This window comes from Hyperoodon ampullatus (assembly GCF_949752795.1).
Source record: "Hyperoodon ampullatus genome assembly, chromosome: 19".
NCBI lineage: Eukaryota > Metazoa > Chordata > Mammalia > Artiodactyla > Ziphiidae > Hyperoodon > Hyperoodon ampullatus.
The window spans coordinates 43,201,918-43,229,089 of record NC_136932.1 but is presented as its reverse complement, the minus strand read 5'-3'; the positions used below and the strand labels follow the sequence as shown (position 1 = coordinate 43,229,089).

Below are 27,172 nucleotides of genomic sequence, written 5' to 3'. Positions count from 1 at the left end.
TTCACTACCCTGAAAGTTTAGGCTCAGAGGTGGGTCTCCTGGCACAGATAATGGATGAAAGCACAAGCTCGCCATAGGACCGTGGGCTGTGAGGCAGGGGGAGGGCTGGGGAGGTGCTGAGAGGGAGGGAACAGCAAGCTGAGGGTCCACTTTCAGCCCGGGGAGGCTGGAGGGAAGGTGCCTAGCCCTGCCAAGGCCCTGCTACCTGCCCAAGGTGGCTGGGTGTTGCAGGGTGGTGGGTGAGGGAAGCAGCCTGCCACCTCTTTTGCTTTCTTGCAGGCCCCAGGATGCAGGCCTTTGTGCTACTTCTCTGGACTGGAGCCCTCCTCGGGCACGGCAGCTGCCAGAACACCGGCCTGGAGGAGGTCAGAGGCGGGGTGTGTGTGGTGGGTGCCTGGCGGGGCATCAGCAATTCCAGCCCCTCCTCAGTAGGCAGCATGGGAGACAGGACAACACCCAGGTTGCAGGCCAGGCTCTGGCCTTTCTGTCTAGACAGGGCCTTGGTTTTTCCATCAGCAAAACATAAAGTGTCTCACCCTGCCTTTCACAGAACAGAGTGGGGACAAACGTAAGATCCAACAGGGTGAAAGGCAAAAATGCTCTAACAAGTCCAGGGCTGTCCCTTCAGTGAAGACCTTTTCTCATTACCTTGCATTACTTGTGGGTCTCACTGAGTGGGTGGTGGCCTTGGATATTTGTTCCAGTCCTGACTGGGGTGCAGCAGAGGTGTTAAGAGTGTGGAAAGGCCTCTTTCCTGTCCAGAGAGAGCACAGTCGGGTTGCAAAGGCGGATGCTGAGAAGCCTATGCTATGTGACAGTGGGGGTAGGGGAGTGACGGTCACACAAGGGACCAGGGCACTTCTGGACCAGTCCCTTGTCTTTTAAAAAATTAAAAAATTAATTAATTTTTGGTTGTGTTGGGTTTTCATTGCTGCACGCAGGCTTTCTCTAGTTGGGGCGAGCGGGGGCTACTCTTAGCTGTGGTGCGCGGGCTTCTCATTCGGTGGCTTCTCTTGTTGTGGAGCACGGGTTTTGGCATGCGGGCTTCAGTAGTTGTGGCATGTGGGCTCAGTAGTTGTGGCTCGTGGGCTCTACAGAGCAGGCTCAGTAGTTGTGGTGCACGCGCTTAGTTGCTCCGCGGCATGTGGGATCTTCCCGGACCAGGACTCGAACCTGTGTCCCCTGCACTGGCAGGCGGATTCTTAACCACTACGCCACCAGGGAAGTCCCTGGACTTTGTCTTGAGTTCCAAGTTTGAATTCTGGTTCACCCTCTCACTAGCTTTATCATCTTAGACACGTCACTGTTACTGGAGTCTGTTTTCATATCTATAAAATGGGATTAAAAATATCCTTACAGGGGGCTTCCCTGGTGGCGCAGTGGTTGAGAGTCCGCCTGCCAATGCAGGGGACACGGGTTTGTGCCCCGGTCCAGGAAGATCCCACATGCCGTGGAGCGGCTGGGCCCGTGGGCCATGGCTGCTGAGCCTGCGCGTCCGGAGCCCGTGCTCTGCAGCGGGAGAGGCCACAGCAGTGAGAGGCCTGTGTACCGCAAAAAAAAAAAAAAAAAAAAAAAAATCCTTACAGGGCCATCACAGACAGTCACTTATTTTTTATCTACTGAACACCTACTCTGTAGGTGTGCTGGGGATGGGTGGAAATATGAAAGACTCAGTTCTGGCTTTCAAGGAACTCAGTGTTTCGAGATAGTAGTCTTTGGTGGTATCATCTACATTGACTAGTATGAAATGAAGTAAGTCAAATAAAAAGAACTAGCACAGAGGCAGGCACATGGTAGGCGGTTATTACAGAAGTGGTAGTTGACTCTGAAAAAATGGTCAGAAAACCAAAAGGTGCCTTCAGATTGGGGCCATCAGGGAAAGTCTGTGGTGGAGGGGGTGATATCTAATCAGGGCCATGAAAGACAGGAAGGGTTTGATAGGAGGGTCCAGGTGGAGACCCATGAGCAGTGAGCAAGGGTAAAAGCAGACAGGGAGCCTGTCTGGCCTGAGAACAGAATTTCTTGGGAAGGGGAACTCCTCTCCTTTTATTTATTTATTTTTAATGTGTTACAGGCCTGAGGCTCACAGGTCACTGGCGCTTAAAGCGGGCCAGCTAACTTCTCCCCAGCAGAGCGCCCCTACAGGAGCAGGGGCAGACTCATTCCAACGCTAGGCTAAGCGTACCATCCACAGGCAGGACAGCCCTCAGGGACCAGAAGGACAGTCCCACACAAAGCGATGAGACCAGTCATCCCGTGCTCATTTGCACTGGTCCTTGTGCTCAAATGCAGGGCTCCCTGGCCCCTGAGACCACGGGGCTGCCAGTGGAGGAGGAGGATCCCTTCTTCAAGGTCCCTGTGAACAAGCTGGCGGCCGCCGTCTCCAACTTTGGCTACGACTTGTACCGCGTGAGATCCAGGGAGAGCCCCGCTGCTAACGTGATCCTGTCTCCGCTCAGCGTGGCCACGGCGCTCTCTGCCCTTTCGCTGGGTGAGTTCCTGGATGCAGGAAGCCCTGCATCCTAGAGCTGCCCTCTGGCCTCTGCACATATCTGACTCTAAGCCCTGGAGACACTTCACCCAGGGAGGATGAAGAGGGCCGAGAGGCTGGGCCTGGGGGTCCTGGCGTGTGCGGAGTGGGAGCTCGGGGGGCAGGGCACTGCTGACACGGGTGTGTGGCCTCGGGACCACTTACTGACATTCCTTATGCGAGCTTCTCCTACGTGCCAGCCTCGTCGGTGTGGCTAGGCTCTGGGGACATAACTGCACACAAACAGGCACGGTCTGTGCCCTCGCTTGGGTCACACAGCTGAGCTCACGGGGGAAACAAATAAACAGGAAACTGCAGAAGAGTCTGGTTAAGTGTTGTGATGGGAGAAGCACAGGGACTTGAACCCTCACTCCCACCCTTCTATCTCCCTAGGCCCGATGCCTTTAGCCTACCTTCAGGAAAATCTATTTTTCCTCCGTTGCCTTCAGATTCCTTTCCACCTAGAACATCCCCAGTACCAGCAGACAAGAAGACTTAGGGTGCGGTGTCCCTGCCCCGTTCCAGGAGCTGGCCCGACTTGGGCCCCAGTGGGCAGTTACAGAGGTTTACACGCCCATCCCTCTGGCAGGAGCGGAGCAGCGGACAGAATCCAGCATTCACCGGGCTCTCTACTATGACCTGATCAGCAAGCCAGACATTCACAATACCTATAAGGAACTCCTTGCCTCCGTCACCGCCCCGGAGAAGAACCTCAAGAGCGCTTCCCGTATCGTCTTTGAGAGGAGTGAGTCACCCGGGATGCCTGAGGCGCGTGGGGCTCTGTGCTGCACATGGGGGTTTCCTTCTAACCACCAGAGCACGTCTGCTCTGGCCAGGCCTGGCCCTGGGGGGCAGGAAGGGGCCCTGTGAGCCCAGAGAGGATCGGAAAGAGGAAATGGGCTGAGGGAGGCAGCGGGAGGGTCGGGCAAGGGCAGTAGTGTGAAGAGAAACAGTGATGAGTGAGGTCTGTTGTTCCCCGTCCAGTGCCAGGGGAAGCTGGCACAGAGTCCTGGCGTGTCCCGGGAAGATGCCAGGCAGGAAGTCGGGGCCTGCTGAGGGTCAACCAGAACCTCTCAGAGAGGATGCTGGGTTAGCTCTCAGCGCACACTAACCTCTGCCCCGTCTCTTCGCAGAGCTGCGGATAAAAGCCAGCTTTGTCGCACCCCTGGAAAAGTCGTATGGGACCAGGCCCAGAATCTTGACCGGCAACACTCACTTGGACCTTCAGGAGATTAACAACTGGGTGCAGGCCCGGATGAAAGGGAAAGTCGCTAGGTCCACGAGGCAAATGCCCAGTGGAATCAGCATTCTCCTTCTTGGTGTGGCTTACTTCAAGGGTGAGGGCTTCTCCACTTGGCTTTTGGCCAAGGGCGGACAATGAGTGTCAGATGGGGCCAGGAAAGAGGGGAAGTCAAAGAAGGCAGAGGAGGACCCAGGAAAGGCACCTGCCTGAGGGCTGCCTGCTTGTCGTCAAACTCAAGGCAAACATTGGATAAGTGCCTACAAAGTGTACGGGGCCGTAGAGAAAGACTAGCAGAGATAAGGGGGCACTCCCACTCCCACACCTGTTTGGGGCAGGCACTGGTAGATTTCTGGCTGGAGCCAGGTGAGGGTCCAGGCCCAGCTCTGCCTGTACTGGCTGGAGAGCCCTGCACAAGCTTCATAGCCTTTTTGGGCCTGTTTTCTTATCTCTCACTCGGGGACGATACACTGACTTCAGGGACACTCTGTCTGTGTCGTCTCCCATCGTTTTTTTTTTTAACATCTTTATTGGAGTATAATTGCTTCACAATGGTGTGTTAGTCTCTGCCTTACAACAAAGTGAGCCAGCCATACATATACATATATCCCCAATATCTCCTCCCTCTTGCGTCTCCCTCCCTCCCACCCTCCCCATCCTACACCTCTAGGTGGCCACAAAGCACCGAGCTGATCTCCCTGTGCTATGCGGCTGCTTCCCACGAGCTATTTTACGTTTGGTAGCGTATATATGTCCATGCCGCTCTCTCACTTCGTCCCAGCGTCCCCTTCCCCTTCCCCCATCTCCCATCTTCACATGGACCCTAGCATCATGCCTGGGGCACACAGCAGGTCGTTGATAAACCGTTGTTAGCTTTCTAACAACATTCTTCTAGGCTGTGTTGATGTGCCCAAGTCTATTCCACGGGCCCAGTGTGAGGCCAGCCCTATTCATATGAGCCTTGGGTAAGATGTGCCTCCCCTTAAAGTGTCTATCAGGCAGAGTGGACCCCTAAACTCCTAGAGAAAAGTCCTCCCTGAAGCACTGAGCTCCAGGACATGAAAGAAACTGTCACAGACCAGCATGTTAAAGGCCACGTTAAACTATCGGCTCGCTGTGTGAGCGCTGGCAATCACTTCACCTCTCTGGGGTTCTGGGCTTTTTCAGCTATGAGAGGGTTGATGACATGATGTCGAGGTCCCTTCCAGCTCTAGCCTCCCTGGATTGTCTTCCGGACACAACGCTGTAAAAGTGTACACCAGTTTACCTTTCTCCTAGGCTATCACAGAACTTGAATAAACCCCGACAATCAACCTATTTCCTCCCGAGTTTACGTATGGAAGGTATTCAGGACCCTAGAAATTTTGTGGTCCAGACTGCACATTCTGAGATAGAGCTATTCCCTGATGTATCAGGGCCTCTGACGACTAAGATTCCTGTAGCCAGGCAATTTTCAGCAATATGCTTTGGCCTCAGCACGGTCCCAATGCCTTTCTGGTCTCCTGGGGCTCAGGGCACTCCATTTGTTTCATTCCAGGGCAGTGGGTAACAAAGTTTGACTCCAGAAAGACTTCCCTAAATGATTTCCACTTGGATGAGGAGAGGACCGTGAAGGTCCCCACGATGTCAGACCCTAAGGCCATCTTACGCTACGGCTTCGATTCTGATCTCAACTGCAAGGTCTGTAGGGGTAGAGTGGGTAGTGGGTGCGGGGACAGGCAGGATGATGTAGTGGGAATAGAAAGACTTTTTTTTTTTTTTTTTTTTTTGTGGTACGCGGGCTTCTCACTGTTGTGGCCCCTCCTGTTGTGGAGCACAGGCTCCGGACGTGCAGGCTCAGAGGCCATGGCTCATGGGCCCAGCCGCTCCGCAGCATGTGGGATCCTCCCGGACCAGGGCACGAACCCGTGTCCCCTGCATCGGCAGGCGGACTCTCAACCACTGCGCCACCAGGGAAGGCCTAGAATGACTTTTGAGATGACAGCTGTCTAAATTTTACTTGCTGTGTGACTTTCAGTAAGTTAATAGTTTCTCTGAGGCTTTTTTCCTCAAAATAAAGGGGCATAGTTATCTAAACTTCTCCTCTCACTCAGGGTTTCCTGTAAGGGTTGATAAGGTAATGTGAAATGAGCCCTCAAGATACTTCCCTGCTGGTCCAGCGGTTAAGACTCTGCGCTTCCAATGCAGGGGATGTGGGTTTAGGGAACTAAGATCCCACATGCTGTGCAGCCCAAAAAAAAGTATGCAGGGGAGTGTCATGATCAACGTATACTATACGTCTGAATAAATCTGAAAAAATGTTAATAAGCATGAAATTAAAAAATTAAAAAAAAAGATTGGGCACTCAAATGCTGGTGTTAATTCTTGTCTTTTCTTTCCTTCTTTTTCTCTTTTTTTGGGGGGAGAACTTGTATTTCTAGAAGTCAAAGTTAAACTTTCAAAAATTGTCACAAACTCCAAACTGCTGGCATTCTAAGTCTTTCGTACCTGACTTTTGAACATTCGAAGTCAGTAGTTCCTTTTTCTTTGGAAATCGGACAAAACACCTGAAGCACTGGAGAGAAATGCCATGTATGCATTTCTGTAGATGATTTCAGGGGCTCTTGGGACCTCTGATGCCATCTGTCCTGTGGACCTGAGGTTAAGGACCGCTGCTCAAAGGACCATTGTATTGCTGCTTCTGTGTGCTCTGCCTGGAGTCCCTATTTCTAGTCCAGGGCTCTGTACATAACAGATGATCAGTAACTGTTGGCAGACAAACCTTGGGAGAAAACACAGACCTGGGATTCAATTCTAGCCCTTTAGAACGACAGGAGAAAATTCTTTCAGCAGATAACTTCAGTTGGTATTAGGCCCAGGTAAGAAAAGAAAAGACAATGGCCTACTTTTTGAAGAAACATCAGTAGACATCTTGCTGTCGGAAAGCAATAGCTTCGAGGGACAACTGTTACATAGATGAGGGGCTGGGAAAGCGTGGCAGGGCCTGGTTACAGGAGAGGAGAAGGCGGCTTGGGGGGGTGTGCCTATCTCTAGGCTCCTGGGCTCCAAAGGACTAACGCCTGTGCTTCCTCCCTGTCGTTTCAGATTGCCCAGCTGCCCTTGACCGGGAGCATGAGTATCATTTTCTTCCTGCCTCTGAAAGTGACCCAGAACTTGACCATTATAGAAGAGAGCCTCACCTCTGAGTTCATTCACGACATAGACCGAGAACTGAAGACTGTTCAAGCGGTCCTGACCATCCCCAAGCTGAAGCTGAGTTATGAAGGCGAACTCACAAAGTCTGTGCAGGAGATGAGTATGTTTCTGCAAGACCTCTTTGCTCCTGGGGTGGGTGGGGTAGAGTCTTTGAGCCTTCCACCTTGCTAAGCGGAACGCAAAGGCTCCACGGCATTGTACCGAGGCCAGGGATGATTCCTTAATTCTAATAGTGCTGGAGAGGAAGACTGAACTGCCTTCCTTATCAGACTCACTCCTCAGCCCCAAGAGCATACGTCTTGTAACAGCAACTCAGAACACTGCCTCTCGAGATAGGTCTCTTGACCTGGTTTCTAATCTTAACCTCACTTGCTGTGTGCTCCTGGGCAAGTCACTTAACCCTTAACCAGCCCAGAGCTCTACATACCTCACAGAAGGTCAAAAGTGGTGTTCCACTCCCAGCCTGCTTGCCTTCTTGAGAATCAGAATTTAAGAATCAGGACTGTACTCTTCCTTGGGGTGTTGATGAGGCAAGGTTTTAACGGAAATCTCTCTCAATCTCTGCAGAGTTGCAGTCCTTGTTTGATTCACCAGACTTTAGCAAGATCACGGGCAAACCTATCAAACTTACTCAAGTGGAACATCGCACTGGCTTTGAGTGGAATGAAGATGGGGCGGGTACCACCCCCAGCCCAGGGCTCCAGCCTGCCCACCTCACCTTCTCCCTGGACTATCACCTTAACCAACCTTTCATCTTTGTACTGAGGGACACAGACACAGGGGCCCTTCTCTTCATAGGCAAAATTCTGGACCCCAGGGGCACTTAATACTCCAATTTAATGTTCAAATACCCCAGAAGAAGAAAACGCTAGAGGGATGGCAGATTATATATTACATGAAGGCTGCCCCTATGTTTCAATGTATACTTTGCAATAAAAGTGCTTTATCCTTAACTTTTGTTACCCTGTTCCTCCTCCTATTTTGAGCTATGTTAAATTTAATATGAAGATAAATAACCCTTTAGGAATTTGCTGGTCCCGTATTTATAGCCTGGGTCTAACTAAACTCTGCAGAAAGTCACCAGGTGAGATAAGAACTGTAGTGCAAACAACTACAGTTTGCATTCTACAGTTTGCATTGATTGCAATGCAAACTACAGTTTGCATTGATTCTCTGCTCTGTGGGGTTTACACTCTAGGTCACTAATCCCCCGGGAAGGAATTTCCTGTCTCCACAATCAGTGGACCATGCTCTTAAATACACCGGACTTTAGGTTTTAATGCAAGCACGGATATCCCCCAGTCAAGCTAATGTCACCTGACAACACAGGATAACATGCAGACAGATAAGGGAGGAAGTTTGTAACTTCAGGAAATAATTCTTTATTTTATAGAGCATTTAAAGAAAGCTCTCAAGTTCACATAAAATGAGGTCTGCTATGTAAAATTCTACACATATTCTTTTTAAGGAAGGGGGCCTATTTTACAAAGTACAACAGAACCTCCTTTTTCAGGAACATGAAACATGCCAAGTGTTTGGAAAAGAACTACAGAATTGGTCAAGACTAAATTTTTCTTCCTGAAAGAGTTAGCTCTACCAAAACATCTCACTGGCCACAGCCCTTGCCAAAGTGAGTTAGTGGAAAGGAAGATAAAGGCGATTCTGCCTGCCCTTCATTCAAGTATTTGAGTGTGAACCATGTTCTGAACACTCAGCTTCCTGCAAAGCTACTGCCAGGCAGCGTCAGGGCTATTCAGTTCCTGATTATAATGCCGGGGCAACCACTGGGCACTTCTTGGGCATGGCCGGGGTGGGCAAACTCTCAAAGCAGTGTGTATGCTTTTCCACCAACTCATCTGAACCACTTGGTCCCCAGGGATGATAAAGCACCCAGGGTTCCGGCCTTCTGACTGGGATGGGGTTTAGACTATTGCTATACATCCAGGTAGACAACAGCTATCATTACTACTTTTTGTCTCTTAAGTGTGAAACCGCTAGCAGCAATGCCCACACCCTCAGCACCTTCTGAAGTTGTTGTTTTTTTTCCCCTTCTCAGTAATTATGCAGTCTGTATTTCACTTGCCTGCTTGGGGAGGTAGAAAAAAGCGGTCTCTTTTCAGGCTTGCTAATAAACAGAACTCAGAAACGATGTGTTATAAAGTCATTGCTACAAGCTTGATTTTATTAGTGTTTGGTCAGTGAGTCTGCCTAGAGTATACAATGAAAACCACAGAATAAGGACTCGAAAACTGGTAGAAAACAAATTTAGAGTTGCCATCCTAGGAAGAAATTCCCCAACAATAAAATGGCCCCATATTTATTTCTCTATTCACAATTTATACTCCACCGGTTTTAACAAAGGATTCAAGGAAGCTAGGTACCATAAATGAAACTATATCTCCAGAGGTAAGGAGCCTCACTAATTTCTTGCTTATAATTATTTTTCAATTACAATACAACTATTAAGAGTTTAAGTTCCCACTGGAGTGGTACACAACATTACTACTAGAAACCAAAGGAATGTTCCAGGGAAACAGACTATCATCATTTAGTGAGGTGGCGTCTAGCCAAAACCCCAGGCTAACAGCCAGATGCCTGCAGATCAGCTAAAATCCTTTTAAAGGGCTTAGGCTCTCCCTCCAGATACCAGTTTTAAGTTTTTTCTGGGAACCAGGAGTTTTTGTTGCAGAGCAGTTAACTACTTCAAGAAACATCATCAAAATAGGTGAGCACATCTCCAACTGCAAAGCTTTCTAAGCCCTCCCCTCCCCTCATACACTAGGCTTGTGACTGTCAGACAAGTCCTGTATTGTTTGGCGACAGCTCAGCAGCAACAGACCCTCTTTAACTCCTCCCACACGGGCTCCTTTCCTGTTGGTCAAGGTCCCCTTGGGACCCTATCTGTTGGGTCCCACAGGGATGGGCAGCAGGTCCAACAAACAGGATCTCATCTGTTGTAGCTCCTGGATCTCATCATTCCAAGGGCCACAGTGCACCAGCAGAACCTTTTCTGCCTGTTGTATTGTGTTCAGAGCTTCGGGTACTGCAAACCTGAAGCAAAGGAGGTAAGGGGAGTGAATCCACCCATTCAATCAGGCAAACATTAACTGAGGGCCTACTCATACCCTGTGGAGAATGTAAAGTAGATCATTTCTGTCTTCAAGGATCTTACAATCTAGAAGGGCAGATAAGGCTCTCAGAAACACACTGAAAGGCAGAGTTTGAGATGAAAGTTATGAAAAAGAGGTATAAAGATTCCAGGATTCTGAGAAACAGGCAGATCTCAAAGCACTAATCTGATATTTACCCCAAGGTTTACTCAGGAGTCTCTGCCTTAGAGTCACGGAGTCCGCCTATGGCCTGACTCTGCAGCCCTTTCCCTCTCTCTGACGGGGTGGACTGCCTCTATGTCTTGGGTATCAGGTCCACCCACCTCCTAATCCTAGGACCGAGCTTCAAACACTTTCCCACACAGCAGCTTTACCAAGGTTGGACATATTCCGTCTAGAAAGACTGACAGCAGGGCCTCCTAGTGATCCCAGTTACAAAAGCGGATGAGGCGTCAACTCATCAACCCTCTTTTTTCCTTTTAACCTTTAAAGCTGGGTTTCTCAACCCTGACACTGTTGACATTTGGGGCCGGATAATTCTCAGCTGTGTGTGTGCGGGGGCTGGCTCGTGCCCTGTCGGATGTTTAACAGCATCTCTGGCCTCCGCCCTGAGTCATGACAATCAAAAATGTCTCCAGACATTGCCAGATGTCCCCGGGGGAGCCAGATGACCCGTGCTTGATTACAGCTGCTTTAAAAGGAATAGGACCAGGGGGAAGGAAGAGGCCCTGGAGCTGAGAGTGCTGAGAATGAGCGCTGAGGGGGGGAGGTGTGAATAACTGCCGAGGGGGGTGTGGGGGTGGGGGGCGGGGCAGGGGAGGGGGCTGAGAAGAACTGCTATGACGGTAGTGGTGGCGGGTTGGGGGGGCGGGGGCCTGGGCAAGTTCTCCCTGGGAAACTCCCTTCAGAGCTAAGAGCTTCCCCATATCTCCCAGGAGGAAATTCTAAAGTTTCAAGTTTGTCAGCAAAACAGAAGGAAGAATCTCTCCTAAACGGGAAATAAAGACGTGTCAACATGCTTAAAAGCACTGTAGAAAAGAAAAGGAATACACAGAAGAGCCTAATAAAAGAACAGTATGTGGCCCGGTGAAGTGCTGGGAAACAAGAGAAAGACTTACCCATTGAAGAAGATTTGGGCCAGTTTGAAGAGTTCATGGCCCATCTCAACGCTGGATGGGCCGTGGCGAACCTCAACCACTCGGAGACTCTTCTGTAGATGGGTGGCTGACTTCTCCCAGTCCCCTGCAACGAAAGGAAAATCTGGTTTCAGAAAAGAACCACAGTCAACTGTGGATGAACATTTTCAGGGTAAGGAAAGCTAAATGGAAGGGAGAGCAGCCTCAGTTGAAAGACTCAGAGAGAACCAACCAGACGAGGCCAAGATCATGACCAAACACCCAAGGCAGGCTCATCCTTGGAGCGGAAGGTGAAGACACACCTTACCTAAGGCAGCATAGGCCTGGGCCAGGCCATCCTCGATTTCTCCCACCACGCTGTGTTCCGCCAACAGGAAGCTCTCAGCATCATGCCGGCATCCCAACAACAGCTGAATGGCTCGCTCTATCAATTCAAAGGAAAGTGGCCTCATTACAGACACAAACCCCGTCTTAGAAATGAGAACCCAGCCCTTAAATTCTCTATGGGCTGGGCTGAATGTGGAAACCCCACTTTGTCTCCTTGGGTTGTGATCAACCCACAATTCTTGTTCCAATAAAGCTGTTCTCTCATGTTTTCTCTTTCAATAGCAGAAGGTGCTGGGTGAGGCCTCCCCACATTTACTGTGGGTTTCCAACTTCAGTTTGAAGTGGAATGACTACATTCCATTTATGGTCATTATTTCTCTTGACTCAAAAATCTAAGCTAAAGGTCAACTTTCATAAAAATAGGGTAAATAAATTCCCACGATGTCAAACTCTAAGGCAGAGTTTTCCAAGGTAACGAGGGGTTCCATCACTCCCTTTCTGGAAAAAGCAGGATACTTACATCCATTGGGCACATGGCCCAATGCCCTTTATTTTTATTTTTAAAAATATTTATTTATTTATTTAATTTATTTTTGGCTGCCTCAGGTCTTAGTTGCCACACGTGGGATCTTTGGTTGTGGTGCGTGGGCTCCAGTGCATGGGCTCAGTAGTTGTGGCGCTCGGGCTCTCTAGTTGTGGCACATGGGCTCGAGTGCTTGGGCTCTGTAGCTGTGGCACGTGGGCTCTCTAGTTGTGGTGCGTGGGCTCAGTAGTTGTGGTGCACAGGCTTAGTTGCCCCGCGGCATGTGGGATCTTAGTTCCAGGGATCAAACCTGCCTCCCCTGTGTTGGAAGGCGGATTCTTAACCACTGGACCACCAGGGAAGTCCCCCCACTGCTCTTTAGAAGAGGGATGATGCTCTGATGAGGGCAGAACAATTTCTCTAGGAAATTAGGTCATGAGGCCCTCGAATTAAAATAAATGACACTGAACTTCTGGATATGCACAAAGATCACGGATGTCAGAGATAACCTGTTAGTCTTTAACTAACTCTCTGATGCCTAAGAGAACAACAGCTTAAATCAGTTGGCCCTTTTTCAAGGATACCATGCAAACTGAGCTGGTAAGGGTTTGGTCTCACTGGCCCACAAAGCCATCTTGTGGCTGGCATGGGGATAATTAAATTCAATTCTTCAGTCTTCACCGAGTATCCCTGAATTCAAGGTGATCTCAAAATAAATAAAAGGGAAGGGGCTGGAGGACCAAAGCAGGGAGCCAGTCTCACCTAGTTTGCCATTTCTGAGAAGCTTCCGGGCCATCCCCACCTGCTGCCGAAGGTCCTGTAGCTGAGAGACTAGGTGATCTCTGCTGACTGATTCCGTACAAGATGTGCTGCCACAGCTCAGAACATCATCTCCCTGTGGAAGTCAGTTTTGTCTTTTTTCCTGTACCAGACACTGCATGTGCTTACATTATAGGATTGCTCCAGAGCTTCTGACCCTATGGGGGCAGGACTCCTGCAGTAACACACCATGACCAAGGGCAGACTGAATTTGGTTCGATGGCGGCAACTGCAATGAAAGCAGGAGCCGATCCCTGCCTGAGATTTACTTTTTGCAACCAAATTAAACTGGTACAGACCACAATTTCTTTCCATCTTGATAGCCCCTATCTTATTTCTCTTTGGGGCTGGGACTTTGGATGACAGACACATTTCTAGTGGTTATGAAAAAGCCATAAGGAAACCAATAGAAAAAAAGTGCTGGGTGAGGCCTCCCCACATTTGTCCTCGGGCTTGTGACTTCAGCTTTCCAACACAACCAGCTCCATGTTCTACTTACAGTTCTAAGACATTTGCTGTTTTTCAGATGCCAGAATCTGTGGCCCCATTTGGCAATAGCAACCTGACTTCTCCGGAGGATCCTTTCCCACCCTCCTGAAGTCAGGGCCTGGGGGCAGGAGTGGGGAGTATGTGGCTCCGATCTGGCCCATTCCTCTGGCCCAAATGGCTGGGGGGAAACTGTGACTCTGATTTTCCTCCAGACGCAGGTATCAGGTTGATAAAACACAGTAAGATTTTTGCCTAGATCTCTGTTAGCGTACATATGTTTTTATCCTTCTGGACCGGGGGGATCTGATGCTGGAGCTGCTAGCAGCCATCTGGTCACCACAGGAGGGAAGTCTGTCTGAGGTTGGGCTAAATAATACAGAAAATGGAGCTGAGGGAGGTAGAAAGAAAAATTAGGCCTTGGTGACATTATCTGAGCCCCTGGATCACGTTGTATTTGAAGTACCCCTACGCTGGGACTTCTTAGTGATTTACTTGAGCAAATAAATTCCCGGTCTCCCTGAACCCCAAATCAGTTTAGGTGGGATTTTCTGTTCTTTGCAAGAAAGAGATCACTAAATCCAACCTTTCCCTGTAGTTCCTGCAGGGGGGTAATCAATGTGCGGGGAAGATGGGCAAAAGGGAAGAGAGAGTACTGCTATCAGCACCTCTGAGCCCCAATGGCTTCCTCCTAAAGATTTAAGGCCTTTAGGCTGGATAACTGACCGCCAGGAAAAGCAAAGAGAAGGGAGGGGAGAAAGAGATTCACCTGCAGGAGTGCGCTGCAACGGTGACAACAGAAGGCTTCCCGCCTGGGCCCCTGCGAGGGTCTCTGCTTCTCACGTTCACAAGCGGGACAGGTGCAGTCAAAGAAATACTGAGACCTCAGCTTCTGGCACCTCTCGGCAACACCCATCCTGCTCTCGTGGGGCCCTGCAGAGACACCACGCTTGGCCAGTATTTAAAGCAAGAGAGCATCAAGCACTACTTAAAAAACTTCAGCTTAGCGGAGGGTCTGATCAATCACTCATCATGCGACAGGTACATTTCACTCAAACACTTGTGGAACTAGATACAGAAACAGGCTTCCAAGTTGCGGGGACAGGAAGAAAAAGAAACCAAGAAGTTGTTCCTGGCCTATTTTCAGAATAGGACATTTACAGGGATCAAACACGATAGTGCAGATACAACAGGGCCTAGCGAGGAGGCTTTTCTTCCCCATAAGTATGCACTGCCTCTGCCAGGATGCAGACTCTGCACAGGTGAGGCACCTGCCCTGTGGCTTGCTCAGGCGAATTCACCCCGTCCTTTTCTGCTGGAGAAAAGTGGCCAGGAGGGAGGATGGATGGCTCACCATAGCAGTGGAGAATCTCTTGCCCTTTTCTAATCTGCTGAGATGCCCGAACGGTGGCGACGGTGCTAATAAAGGACACGCTGGTATTGGGGCTGCAGGAATGGTTCAGGAGGCTGATGACGGGGAACAGCCCTGTGGCAAGGCGCACCTGCCTGCTGTCGGTAATGAGGTTCTCTTCAGATCCTGAGAGTGCAAGAGGAAAAAGGGAAAAATGTGTCAGGACACTCGTCCTGGCCTCGCCCTCCATTCTTCAGAAGACGAGCTGGGCAATCGGGCCTGAAGCGCGGCTGAGTCAGAGCTCCACAAGCTGGATCCGAGATAAATCAGATGGAGCATGACTCAGAGCAAACTCTGGTTCCTGGGAAGCAAAGCGAATGAGCACATGAAACGTCCACCAGAATCTTGGAACCTAACCACTGTGTCTCAATACCACAAAAAAATCCAAAGATTAGAATTTATAGAGAGTAATAAAAAAAGAATGATCAGTAGGGAGCCTTCCAGATAGACAGTTTCCTAATGTTCATGACAACATGGAAACCAGAGCACCAGATGAGGCTACTTCCTAAAGACTTTTATAGCCCAAGTGCTTCTGTTTAACTGGTCTTTGGTTGGTTAATAGAACAAGTAACCTAATTACTACCCTACACTAAATAGGCCTATTATATATTAAAAAAAATCAATATTTCTTATGCTCACCTCTTCATTCTGCCCTTTGTCCCAACTTGACGGGAAATCAGTCAAGCAGTAGTTCTCACTGAAAAAACTCTTTGGACCACTTCTATTCCAGACAGTCTCATGTCCCTAACCATCTCTTCTTTGAAGCACAATTAAACCAGCAATTTAACCACGTGATTGAAAATGAGGAAGGAAGGAAGAAGAAAAAAGCCTCTAAGCAGTGAGGCTACATCTGCACCAAGGCCCATGCACTTACATTCATATATGAATTCTCTGTATTCTGCTGCAGGCCCACTCCCTCTTATTTTAGCCATAGTTCGAACTGGCGTGGTTATTTAGTTTCTCAGCCCACCACAGTCCAGAAACAGAGAACTACTAAGAGGCAGGTTTTCTGACAATGGCAAAGGAGACGGGGACAGACGAGGAGGAGGCAGAAAACTTAAACAAGAATAACAGCCTCAGGCAAACAAAAACACTAGCACCAAAAAAAACACACACAAAAACCCCCCCCCCAAAAAAAACACTAGCACCACTCCGAGCTTAACCAGAGGTTCTCAGACTGATACCATACTTGCATGGGTTTTTGTCATATGTCTATGTCTCAGGAGGATGCATGTACAGATAACCTTGGGCATACAGAAAGGCTTGTGTCCAGCAGCCTTGGTGTAAGCATGAGGAGATAGCGTTTCCGACAAAGCTGGTTGAAATATGAAAGATACTGGTACTTAGAGGGGAACGTTCAGTTTTCTGGAAAACTGATAAGCCATCAGATAATTGTGGTATCACCATATATGCCAGGAATCTCAATGCACCAATCACCAAATAATGCGGTCTAGGTACATATGAAATGAATAAAGAAAATACAAACCATCATGTGAAAATGTTCTAGAAAGGAAAACATTAACTATCAGGAATAATACTGTCTCTCTGCAGATGATTCTATTGCCTGCTGCCGTGGAAGACAAGAATTAGAACAAGTAAATAAAATTCGCAGGGAATCAAATGACTCAATTTTAGTCAACAATTCTACAAATTGTATTGAAATCTTTCATTAGAGCTTCTCCTAAAAGCTTAACTGATTTTAGTGTCCCCTCCCCCCACCCTTGTCCAATGCCTACCTTCTGGTACATGTACTAATGAGCAGTAGAAATGCTAAAAGGTAAGGAGGCAGCAGGAAGGAGCAGCACAGGGCACAAAGAGTTTGTCGTCTGAATAATCAGCCTCTGTGTAATGAAAAGTGGACTTGCATTCCCAACTACTGATAACTGGCAATCTATATTGGAACAGCTGCTAAAATTCTCCCAGAGAAAATTATCACAATACACATGACTAATGTCAGCTTCGTGAATTATTTATGGATTATCCTCTAACAGAAGTAGGCCCAGGAACAGAGTGGGGTGAGTATTTATGTCAGAGTTGAATTCCTCTCTAATTATCTCTACAAAATTAAGTATTGATTTTAAAAATTATTCAATATTTTGCATTAGTCATCTGTTAGCAGAGATCGTAGAAAGTGAGAATGTGTATGTACCTTAACTACCAAATTTAATATGTGACATTTTGTGCACAAAACAAACAAAAAACAGAGGGCCTGAATATTTTACGTAAAGTGTACCTCGCTAATATCCTTAAGTACATTTAGTAAAGAAAAAAAGATTCATTCACAATACTTTCAGAATATACCTATTCTGGTAGATATTTTACAAAACAAGAAATTTTTGTGTAAAAAAAGTAATCAAGGACCCACAGTGAAGGTAGATTCCTCGGTTGCTGAAGAGTTGAAAGCAAATGGCAGTGAACTGATCTGAACCTCCATAGAACCTCATTAAGCCTCCTTACGACGTGAATCTAGATATATCACGAATATGCTATTCCCACTGAGAGAGATCCACACACACCAAGGTCTGGAATACCATCAGTGGCCAGTTCTATCCCTTAAAATAAGTACCAAAGAGAGATTTCTGAGGAAATTTGATTAAATAGGATTTATACAAAGATAATAACATACATTTTTATAGATTTTTGTCAAAGTCTATCCAAGTTAACACTTTAATCCTTCTTCTGTGCTACTAATGAAACAGCTGCTAATGAAATTCAATGAGAACACTAAACTGGGAGGTGTTGGAACCCCAAAGAAATAATAAAAAGGGATGAAACAAGATTAGAAATATTAGCAGATTGAGATAAAATTAGACTGAATTAAAAAGTGAAAGTGAACATTGCTGGTGGGCGTGTAACTGGTACAACTTTCCTAGAGGGCAATTTTGCAATATGTATCAAGTGCCTTAAAAATGTTCATGTAAAAAAATGTTCTTATCATTTGAACTATTTTATTGTTTAAAGAAACTAGTTAAAGAAGAAATACATGGCAGTGAAAAAAAAATTAAAAAACTGACAATTATAGAGAAAATAACAGTCATTTATAATCCTCTCAGTCAGCTATAAGATTTTGGTGCATTTTCTTACAGTCTTCTTTCTAGCCTTATATATGGATTTTTAACATAATTGGCAACAAGGTGCACATGGCGATTTGTAAGTTATTTCTTTTTTTTTTTTTTTGTGGTACGCAGGCCTCTCACTGTTGTGGCCTCTCCCGTTGCGGAGCACAGGCTCCGGACGCGCAGGCTCAGCGGCCATGGCTCACGGGCCCAGCCGCTCTGCAGCATGTGGGATCCTCCCGGACCGGGGCACAAACCCGTGTCCCCTGCATCGGCAGGCGGACTCCCAACCACTGCACCACCAGGGAAGCCCATCTTTTTAAAAATTATTATTTTTAAAATACATTTATTTATTTATTTATTTATTTATGGCTGTGTTGGGTCTTTGTTGCTGTGCGTGGGCTTTCTCTAGTTGCGGCGAGCGGGGGCTACTCTTCATTGCAGTGTGCGGGCTTCTCATTGCGGTGGCTTCTCTTGGTGTGGAGCACAGGCTCTAGGCGCGTGGGCTTCAGTAGTTGCAGCATGTGGGCTCAGTAGCTGTGGCTCACGGGCTCTAGAGCGCAGGCTCAGCATTTGTGGCGCACGGGTTTAGTTGCTCCGCGGCATGTGGGATCTTTCTGGACCAGGGCTCGAACCCGTGTCCCCTGCATTGCCAGGCAGATTCTTAACCACTGCGCCACCAGGGAAGCCCTGTAAGTTATTTCTTTTTCACTTAATATATCATGGCCCTTTCTTTATACCCTAACCTGAAATGTATATTAAAATTAAAAAAAGGACTTCCCTGGTGGCGCAGTGGTTAAGAATCTGCCTGCCAATGCAAGGGGCACGAGTTCGATCCCTGCTCTGGGAAGATCCCAAATGCCTCGGAGCAACTAAGCGGCGAGCCACAACTACTGAAGTCCGCACACCTAGAGCCTGTGTTCTGCAAAGAGAAGCCACTGCAATGAGAAGCCTGCACACCACAACGAAGAGTAGCCCCCGTTCGCCACAACTAGAGAAAGCCCGTGTGCAGCAACGAAGACCCAACACAGTCAAAAATTTTTAAAAATTAAAAAATAAAAATGAGCTGTATAGTTGCTAGAAATGTTCTCTCATTTTGTCACTCACATTTTAATTTTTGTTTATGGGTGTTTGGAGGTGGGGAGTGTTAAAACAACAACTATTTCATTTGCTTACAATGCTGTGTGCCAGCAACTTTGCTTGGGCTCAGCTGAACATTTTTTCTGCTAATCTTGCCTGGGATTACCCATATGATTGCAGTCATCTGGCACGTGGTCTTTTGTCCTCAGGGAGGCTAGCCCAGGCTTGTTCACAGTCCACACCATCATTTTAAGAAGGTAACAATGGCAGCTGCAAGGTCTCTTTTAAGGCTTAGACTCATTAAGTCACATAACATCACTTGTACTGCATTCCATTGGTCAAAGCAAGATTCAGCAGGGGAAATAGACTCTACCCCTTGATGGGAGAAAAATCAATGTCAAGTTGCAAAGGGGCAAACATACAGGGATGGGAGGAACTGTTGTGGTCATTTTTGCAAAGAGTCTTCCCTAGAGGCCTGGAGGTTCATCTAGTCCTCTTATTATCCATATGAGAATACTGACCCACACAAAGGTTCAGTACCCTGAGCTAAGAGTAAGTGGTTAGACTGAGTGGAACAGGAACTCAGGTCTGCTGCCTCCTAGTCCAATGTTTTCATTCCTTCCAGGACCTCTTTCACCCACATTCTCTGTCTTGTTTTCTGATTATAGTGTTTCTGAAATTTGGTATTTAAGTTAAATCTAGCTATCTTCTAATTACCTAAATTTGGTATTATATACTTTAGAAAGCTTCTCTTACCACCTTAAAACTACATAAAAGTTCACTTATCTTTTTCTAGATATTTTATGGTTTAATTTATTAATTATTATTATTATTATTATTTTTTTTTTTTTTTTTTTTTTTTGTGGTACGCGGGCCTCTCACTGTTGTGGCCTCTCCCGTTGCGGAGCACAGGCTCCGGATGCGCAGGCTCAGCAGCCATGGCTCACGGGCCCAGCCGCTCCGCGGCATATGGGATCCTCCCAGACCGGGGCACGAACCCGTATCCCCTGCATCGGCAGGCGGACTCTCAACCACTGCGCCACCAGGGAGGCCCAATTATTATTATTATTATTTGGCTGAGCTGCGTGGCTTGTGGGATCTTAGTTCCCCAACCAGAGATTGAACCTGGGCCCTTGGCAGTGAAACCTCGGAGAACCACCACTGGACTGCCAGGGAATTTCCTGAATTTTTAAATATTTAACTTTTTAATGGCTTGAAGAAAGAATCTAATACTTTTGGGGGGCTATCATATTAGTGCCATACTGTTTTTTTTTTTTTTGTGGTACGCGGGCCTCTCACTATTGTGGCCTCTCCCGTTGCAGAGCACAGGCTCTGGACACGCAGGCTCAGCGGCCACGGCTCACGGGCCCAGCCGCTCTGCGGCATGTGGGATCCTCCCGGACCGGGGCACAAACCCGCGTCCCCTGCATCGGCAGGCGGACTCTCAACCACTGCGCCACCAGGGAAGCCCTAGATTTCTTAATTAGATTTGCCAAATCTTTGTCTCTATCAGGAGTCTGTAAACTGTAGCCCGTGTGCCAAATCCTGCCTGGTGCCTCTTTTTGTACATATGTGGTCTAAGAATGGTTTTTACTTTTTTTTTTGGCCACACCATGAGGCTTGTGGAATCTTAGTTCCCCAATCAGGGACTGAACCTGGGCCCTCAGCAGTGAGAGCGTGGAGTCCTAACCAGTGGACCACCAGGGAATTCCTGTTTTTACGTGTTTAAGTGGTTGACAAAAGGTGAAAGGAATAATTCTCATGACATGATAATAAACTTTTATTGGAGTCCAGGCAGGCTCATTCATATGTATACTTTCTACGGTTGCTTTCATGCTACAAGGGCAGTTGAGTAGTTGCACAAGAGACCATACGGCCTGCAAAGCCCCAAATATTTACTATGTGGCGCTTTACAGAAAAAGTTGGCCAAACCCTGGTCTACAGGACACAAGGTTTGGTGGATATATCTCTGAATCCCCTATTTTATTATGTTATCTTGGTTTCTAGATCCTTATTGTTAATATATTTGATCAAAGTCAGAGTGGTATATTAAAGTTTCTTCTAACTATGGAGTTTTTGCCAGTTTCTCCTTGTATACTCAGTCATTTTTGTTTTATTGACACAATCTCTATGTTCCTGAGAGCTAAGGTTGATGATATATTGCAGAAGAGTCTCCTTTACAAAAATAAAATGCCTTCTTTGTTTAACTATATATCGTACCTTGAGCCCTACTGTTTCATATTAATATTAATACCCTGATTTACTTGTGATTCCTGACATGTCTTGCCCACTTTGTGTTAAGTGTCACTTTTGTAAACAGAATATACTTGGATTTTAATCTTTTTGACCCATTCTGAAAGATTAATTTAAGAGTTTAGCTCATTTTTATTTACTATTATAGACTCATTTTTATCATCTCCCTATCTTTTGCTCTGTGAACTATTTTTTTTAATGTTCTTTGTTTTTTCCTTAGAATGAAGGGAAAGGTTTACAACCAATTTAAAATTTACTGAAGTTACCACCATGTGAATAACTTTTTAATTTTTAAAATATAGAACAGTTCAAAGAAAAAAGCAGCAATCACCCATATTTCCACTATCAGAATTCATCACTGTTAATTAAGATTTTGGTATTTTTACTTCTAGTGTTATTTTTTCTATGTATATATATATATATATATATATATATATATATTTAAAACATCATATAAATAAGAATAAATCATGCATAAAATATTAGAACCTCATAGATGAAGACAGAGTCTCCAATTCTCTTTCCGTCACTCCAGGTCTCCAGTATTATGCTACGTATCTATTTTTCTAGTCCTTTTTAGCCACAGAAAATACACGTATTTCTGGCTATACACAGTCTTCCTACCAAAATTCACTCTTAACAACTTGTGAAAAATTTTACTCAACACCTGCTATGCAAATAAAAAATTGACTGTAATGAAATCTCATGCACAGGGAGCAACAAATTTTAGGCTAAGATTCTCTGACTGTAAGAGGGAGGCCAATGAAGGAAGGTGGATGGAAAACACTTTCGTTTGTCCCTATCGCTCTGCCATCCTGCCTCAGGGATTCAGCCTGAGTTTGTGGTCACTGCTATTGTTTACCCAGAAAATAGTTTCCATAGTTTTTAGAGCTACTGACATTTACATTTTTTTTGTATGTTCTACTAAGTATTTTAGAGGCAAGACACAACAGAATCAAGAGTTGGCAGCTTTCTGCCATATTATCTGGAAGCTCCATATACTATTTTTTATATTCAGAAAAACAAAAAATGAAAACAGTAGTTTTTAAAATGCCAGTGAATGTACCCTAGGGGAAACATAATTCTGGAAAAACACTCAACAGATACATATTTTAGAAGGTAGCAATGGCTCAAAGCAGCAAAAGCAGAGAAGAAAATGGAGACTAGCTTGCAGTATGATTTTGTTGTATCATGGGATGAGGCCAGTGCTATTTTTGGATGTTCCATGCACTTCAGGATGCGGAATTGAGTCCTGCCCCAAAATACCTCTAGTGAAATACTATACACTATATAACTTGGCAGATGAATTAAAATTGAAGATAAAAATATATAAACAAAAGGTTGACAGAATTCTAGATTACCTAATATGACACGAGTAGAAGAGTTAAGCATGTATATAGTTTAGTGAAGCCACATTTAATATTAATCTGCCTATAAATCCTAGGTGTAGATATGACCTAATTCCTCCCCTCCACAGGGTTAATTAGGAAACTGAGAAAAATATAATGAGCTGATTGAATTGAAACACATTATCCGCTAAAATGGAGATCACACAATAGAAATACTGGAAATGCCATTTCTTTTCTAATAATAGTACCCATTGTCAGTACAGTTGTATTAGAGATGGCACTCATGATGCTGGGCACGTGCAACCTCCCCATCTACCTTAACAGCCTCTTCTATAGGAGCTGGTTCAGGAAAGCAGGGCTAGGGCTGGTCTGTGTCTAGAGGTGGCCTCCAGATTGCTGGCCCCCTGACCAGAAGCCTGCCCAAACACAGGCTGGCCAACAGCTTACAGCAGCATTGTGTGAAAAGCTGTGATGGGCCAGATTCCTCTCTCGGAGAGTTAAAACAGAAGAATGGGAGAAAACCTGGCAACTGAAAACAGAAGAGAGTAGTTGAGTCAAAGGAGTGAGTTAAGATTCTGATACCTTAACTACAGACCCTGCTCCTTCTGCAGTCTTGTTTATCCATTGTTTCAGCTTTCCTCCACAATCAGAAATTAATAGTGTAATAGGTTTTTTTTTTTAAACAGTGTAGTTTTTTTTTTTTAAGATTTTTTAAAGTCTTTATTGAATTTGTTACAATATTGTTTCTGTTTTATGTTTTGGTTCCTTGGTCATGAGGCCTGTGGGGTCTTAGCTCCCAACCAGGGATTGAACTTGCACCCCCTGCATTGGAAGGCGAAGTCTCAACTGCTGGACTGCCAGGGAAGTCTCCCACAACTTTTTTTTTTTTTTTTTTTGGTAATAGGGTTTTAAAGTATTTTTACAAACAAACACACCAGCTTCACAACTCTGTAAAGTTAGGTGCGATTAAACTATCCATTTTACAAATGAGAAAGCTGAGGCAGAGTAGGATCAAAATAAGTTGAGGTCACATAGCTTCTCAATGGCATAATCATAAGACAGCTGTGTTTTCCTTTAGGCCACTGATCTGTTTGAATGCTACTGTTCTCCTTTACAGTCCTTTCTCCGCAAACATTAGCTACATCAAGAAGAATATTGTAAGGCAGAAAAAAGAGTTTCCCTCTTACCTGTTTGCTGTATGGTTGTTATTGCCTGAGCATTACACTGTAGCTGTAACATGTGTCTCAGCATGGCCACTCCCCAAATATTCAACTCTGGATACAACACAGGAGCCGCTGCTGCTTTCAGCTTAGACGATTTCAGACCTGTTGTGAAGGCCTGTACACTGACTGCTTCGAGCTGCCTGCACAGTGCAGAAACACTCAGAGCACAGAGGAATTTGTGCACAGGGCTATGGTTTCCTGTATGGGGTAAAAGGCTGAAGACAGCATTATAATTACTTTCATACTTCCCATTAATATCACATCCAGGAATCGGGGTCTCAACTGTTTTGCCCTTTTTTTTACTCTCCCCTCCCAGGTCATAACTGAGTATTTGTGCCAGATTCTTGCTTTCAGGTAAACAGATATCCCTGTTAGTAATCTCACCACAAAGCTTATTTATGACTTTGCCAGCCTCCTCAAATCTAGCTAAAAGAGTCGACCTCAGGGCAATGTGGCAAAAAACACCCAGTGTGAGAAGCAGCCCCCCTAGAGAACACTCTATACTATGGTAGAGATCCCAGGCCTGCTGCAAACACTCTTGGCTGCAATACTTGGCATAGCTGCATCCATCACAGGGAACTGGGGCCAAAGTGTGCTTCAAACATCGGTGACAGTAGAGGTCCCCATTGGTAGCTCTGGTATCCCACTTGCTCTCGAGGCCATGATGCCATGGTGGCATTTCTCCTGGGTTAAGGACACTCACAAAAGCATCCTCTTTCACCAGAAGCTCTCCTGGGAGAATATCTTTTGTGGCAACCAGATAGCGGCCTTTTAAAGGGTCCATACATAAGCCGACAGATGATGATGTGCTGGAAATGTGTTCATTCTCTTCCCTTAGGTCCATATCCTCAAAGGCTTTGGTTAGAGCTGCTGGGGAGGTTTCTGTGAGATTCTCCTTTTCTTGTACCTTTACTTTCAGACGACAGAGGGTTCTCTGCAGAATCTGAAATTGGGAAGCTGCTAGGGTTGGTTTGGCAGCAAAGTTACTTTCAAGATCACTGATGGTCTGGCTTGCCTCGTGTGGTCTCCCCAGGGTCACCAGACACTCCGCCTTACGCAACAGCAACTTGGGTTGCAATCTTTCTGGATATCCATGCGTCTGTGCTCTGACGATGTCTTTAAGGCATGTCTGCAAACAGAAAGAAAATCCCAAAATGACCCTTGGTCCCTACTCTTAAATGTCCATTTGAAAGTCTTAACAAAAATCTACAAGTTAAAGATTATTAAAAATGGAGCAGGGCTTCCCTGGTGGCGCAGTGGTTGAGAGTCCACCTGCTGATGCAGGGGACACGGGTTCGTGCCCCGGTCCGGGAAGATCCCACATGCCGCGGAGCGGCTAGGCCCGTGAGCCATGGCCGCTGAGCCTGCGCGTCCAGAGCCTGTGCTCCGCAACTGGAGAGGCCACAACAGTGAGAGGCCCGTGTACCGCAAAAAAAAAAAAAAAAAAAAAAAAAAGGAGGAACTACAATCATGTGCTTATTTCTTTAAATCATATTCTACTGTGATCTTTTAATTGAATGATTAGAAACAGATGCTGAAGATATTATGTTTAACTGTCAGTAAATATTTCTGATTCTAAGGAAAAAAGTCTTACAGATAGAAGCATAGTACGATGATTAAGAGGGCGTCCCAGTACGCACTCTGCCTCTTGCTAGCTGTATGGCCTTGTGCAAGTGAATTAATTTCTCAGTGTCTTAGTTTTCTCATCTGAAAAACAGGGATAATAATACCTCACAGGATAGAACTAAAAATGAAAATAAGGTAATATATCGAAAGTGTTAAAAAGATGCCTGGAACATAGTATGTGCTCAATACATGGGAATTATTATTATAAGAAGTAACAATATAGGGAAGTTATAAAGGGTTAAATGTTTCACAAGGTCTTCCCAATGCTGTCTATAGTAGCCCAGGCCTTTCTTGCTTAGGGCCGTGACTTAGATTCTTGCTCTTCTTTCTTAGTCCAAAGGGCTTAAGTGTGAACTTGTGGTGATTCAAATAGTTCTTAACTCTAGGGTATACTTTAAATTTTTGTAGAATTCCAAAATGGATGTGCCCAAGTGGCATTTTAGAGTTTGTCCTTAGACCTCAATTTGGGGATGAGGAGGAAGCCACTCATCTGAAGTCCCCCCACCCAACAGGCATTTCAGTGCAACTTTTACTTTCCCACTCAAAATTTATATTGAGGGTGAGACTTATTATTGCAGGGATATTCTTTTTTTTTTTTTTTTTTTTTGCGGTATGCGGGCCTCTCACTGTTGTGGCCTCTCCCATTGTGGAGCACAGGCTCCCGACACACAGGCTCAGCAGCCGTGGCTCACGGGCCCAGCCGCTCTGCGGCATGTGGGATCTTCCTAGACTGGGGCACGAACCCGTGTCCCCTGCATTGGCAGGGGGACTCTCAACCACTGCGCCACCAGGGAAGCCCTGCAGGGATATTCTTGAGCATGCTCATCTACTTATTAAAAAAAAAAAACACCACCCTGAACAAGTAACTAGTTTGCAAACACTTGGAACCTGAAGTATTATTAGCAACGTATCTCATAGCTGATCTTGACACTGAGCACTGCTGACCCACTGGATAGAGTCCACGGCCCTGGGGGATGTGCATGTCTCTTTCCTGCCAACCCACACTACCCCATGTAATCACCTGAGACAGGTGAAGTGAATCAGGAGAAAGAAAAAGTTCGGGAGGTATCAATTTGCTTCCAATTCAACCAGTTCCAATTTTAGCTTTCTAATGTAGAAGCAGGGATGAAGGTCTAGTCCTCCAGGGAACCCCCCTGCAGATCCTCTCCAATCACACCAGGCATCCTGATACTCACCTCATACTGACCCAGGTGGAAGAGGGCTGCAGAGCGATTGGCGTAACACAGTGAAATGTCCTCAGAGTTGGGGCTTGAATGCGATACTCCCTGCAGAACAATGAACCGGTTAAAGGTATACATGGAAACTAGCATCTTTAGAGTTTTTTTTTTTCCAGATAATAGGGGCTCTGCTACTAAAGACTGTATGAAATTGGTTAAGTTACTGGATCTCTTTGTGCTTCATCTGCTTCATTTTTAACTACCTTAGAGGAAAGGTGTGAAGATCAAGTGAGGAAATAAATAGGTAAAGCACTTTGAAGACAGTAGCTTCAGACACGCAGCTTCAGACACAGCTTCAGCCACAAACAGTATTAAAGGTAAATGAAAACTGAGGAGCATAATCCGGCACATAACGAAGTGTGAGTGGAACAAATAGAAACTCACAAATGAAGAAACACAAATGATACGTGGGAAACAGCTCATATACAGATAGTCAAATACATGAAAATGAAAGCAGAAAAGGGCTACTTTTTTCTACCACCAAATTGGCAAGGATTAATAATAATCATAAAGGTGGGACTTCCCTGGTGGCCCAGTGGTTAAGAATCCGCCTGCCAATGCAGGGGACAC

At 46.1% G+C, this 27,172-nt stretch overlaps 2 protein-coding genes across 4 annotated transcripts in view; one reads left to right on the top strand and one right to left on the bottom strand.

Annotated features, from left to right (window-relative positions):
* Positions 1–279: 279 nt before the first annotated feature.
* On the top strand, positions 280–7,792 carry SERPINF1 (serpin family F member 1; the record flags this gene model as incomplete). 3 transcript variants are annotated; one of them, XM_079724705.1, is made up of 7 exons in its annotated part: positions 280–365; positions 2,293–2,491; positions 3,120–3,275; positions 3,664–3,867; positions 5,308–5,450; positions 6,855–7,065; positions 7,533–7,792. In XM_079724705.1, the coding sequence occupies 7 exons, from the start codon at positions 288–290 to the stop codon at positions 7,790–7,792; spliced, it is 1,251 nt and encodes a 416-aa protein (XP_079580831.1). The 3 variants fall into 3 exon arrangements, with proteins under 3 accessions (XP_079580831.1, XP_079580830.1, XP_079580829.1); XM_079724704.1 differs by having other exon boundaries at positions 288–383; XM_079724703.1 differs by having other exon boundaries at positions 288–386.
* Positions 7,793–9,862: 2,070 nt separating this feature from the next.
* Positions 9,863–27,172, bottom strand: part of SMYD4 (SET and MYND domain containing 4) — a gene marked incomplete at both ends in the record, with an annotated part of 36,569 nt that continues 19,259 nt past the window's right edge. The window contains 9 exon segments of the mRNA XM_079725574.1: positions 9,863–10,016; positions 11,194–11,317; positions 11,519–11,635; positions 12,824–12,956; positions 14,093–14,125; positions 14,127–14,299; positions 14,721–14,903; positions 23,703–24,867; positions 26,561–26,650. Of these exon segments, the coding sequence (XP_079581700.1) occupies positions 9,863–10,016; positions 11,194–11,317; positions 11,519–11,635; positions 12,824–12,956; positions 14,093–14,125; positions 14,127–14,299; positions 14,721–14,903; positions 23,703–24,867; positions 26,561–26,650 (2,172 nt within the window).